The 1,090-nt window shown below is 36.5% G+C and overlaps 1 protein-coding gene across 1 annotated transcript in view; it reads left to right on the top strand.

The window, feature by feature from the left end:
* Positions 1–1,090, top strand: part of TMPRSS15 (transmembrane serine protease 15) — a 288,131-nt gene that overhangs the window by 33,260 nt on the left and 253,781 nt on the right. The window contains exon 6 of the mRNA XM_007934909.1: positions 63–98. Within this exon, the coding sequence (XP_007933100.1) occupies positions 63–98 (36 nt within the window). The remainder of the gene's footprint in view (positions 1–62; positions 99–1,090) is intronic.

Genomic DNA, 1,090 nt, shown 5'->3' on the forward strand with positions numbered 1-1,090 from the left:
TGAATTCCTAATAATCATTTAAAAATATGTAATAATTATTTTAATGTCATTTATATTTACAGACAAGCTAACAACCAGCAATCTTCTGGCAATTCCAGGTCAGTTTAATGTTATTTCTTCTTAAAAAAAGTTTTCACTTTTTATGTTTTTTCATTTAAACTTCTGACAACTCTCTTAGATATCAAAGCAGTTAATATTAACTCTATTTTATAGAAAAATAAATTGGAGCATAAAAAGTTAGCAGTGTTAGCATAAGATTTCACCACAAATAAGCAATGTATTAAGGGTTAATGCTTGGATTATCTGACTTCAATCCAGGCCTTTGTGTACTGGAATTTTGCTTCTCATCTAGCAATGCTGCTACTGGAATCAAAACGTTTCCTAAGAGGGACACAGTTTTCATCATAGTTTTTGGGGATATTTGTCCTTTGATTAATCACTGCCGAATCAGTGCCAAAGTAACCTTGGATTCAGGCACTCAACCATTTTATAAATTTTTTGTTTTTAAGTGTCCACTGTGTATATTAAAAAATAAAATCCTTCATCTTTATTATGGAAGTAATCTATGTCCATGGTGTAAAACAATAAAATTAGTAGAGGAAATTATGAAATTCAATTTTTCCTACTCCATTCCCTAGTGCCTTTCACTAAAGGTATATACTGCTAACCATTGCTATCTTTAGATATTCAGGACATTACTTTTGTAGTATTAAGTGATATACTATTTCTCTGACCTATGCATTAATCCAGGGAGCTCTGGTTGTGTAGTGCTTAAGGAATTTGACTGCTAACCAGAGGCTGGTGATTCAAACCCATTAGTCACTCCTTGGAAGGAAGACTGAGCAATCTACTTCCATAGCGATGTTGTTGTTGTTGTTGTTAAGTGCCGTCAAGTCGTTTCCGACTCATAGAGACCCCATGCACAGCAGAACGAAACAATGCCCGATCCCACGCCAGCCCCACCATCCCTGCTATACTTGAGCCCATCATTGCAGCCACCTTATCAATCCATCTTGTTGAAGGCCTCCCCCTCTTTCATCGACCCTCCACCCTACCAAGCATGACATCCTTCTCCAGGGAATGGTCCCTT

This window comes from Orycteropus afer, unplaced genomic scaffold, assembly GCF_000298275.1.
Source record: "Orycteropus afer afer isolate SDZICR_OR568_19922 unplaced genomic scaffold, OryAfe1.0 scaffold00022, whole genome shotgun sequence".
Taxonomy (NCBI): Eukaryota; Metazoa; Chordata; class Mammalia; order Tubulidentata; family Orycteropodidae; genus Orycteropus; species Orycteropus afer.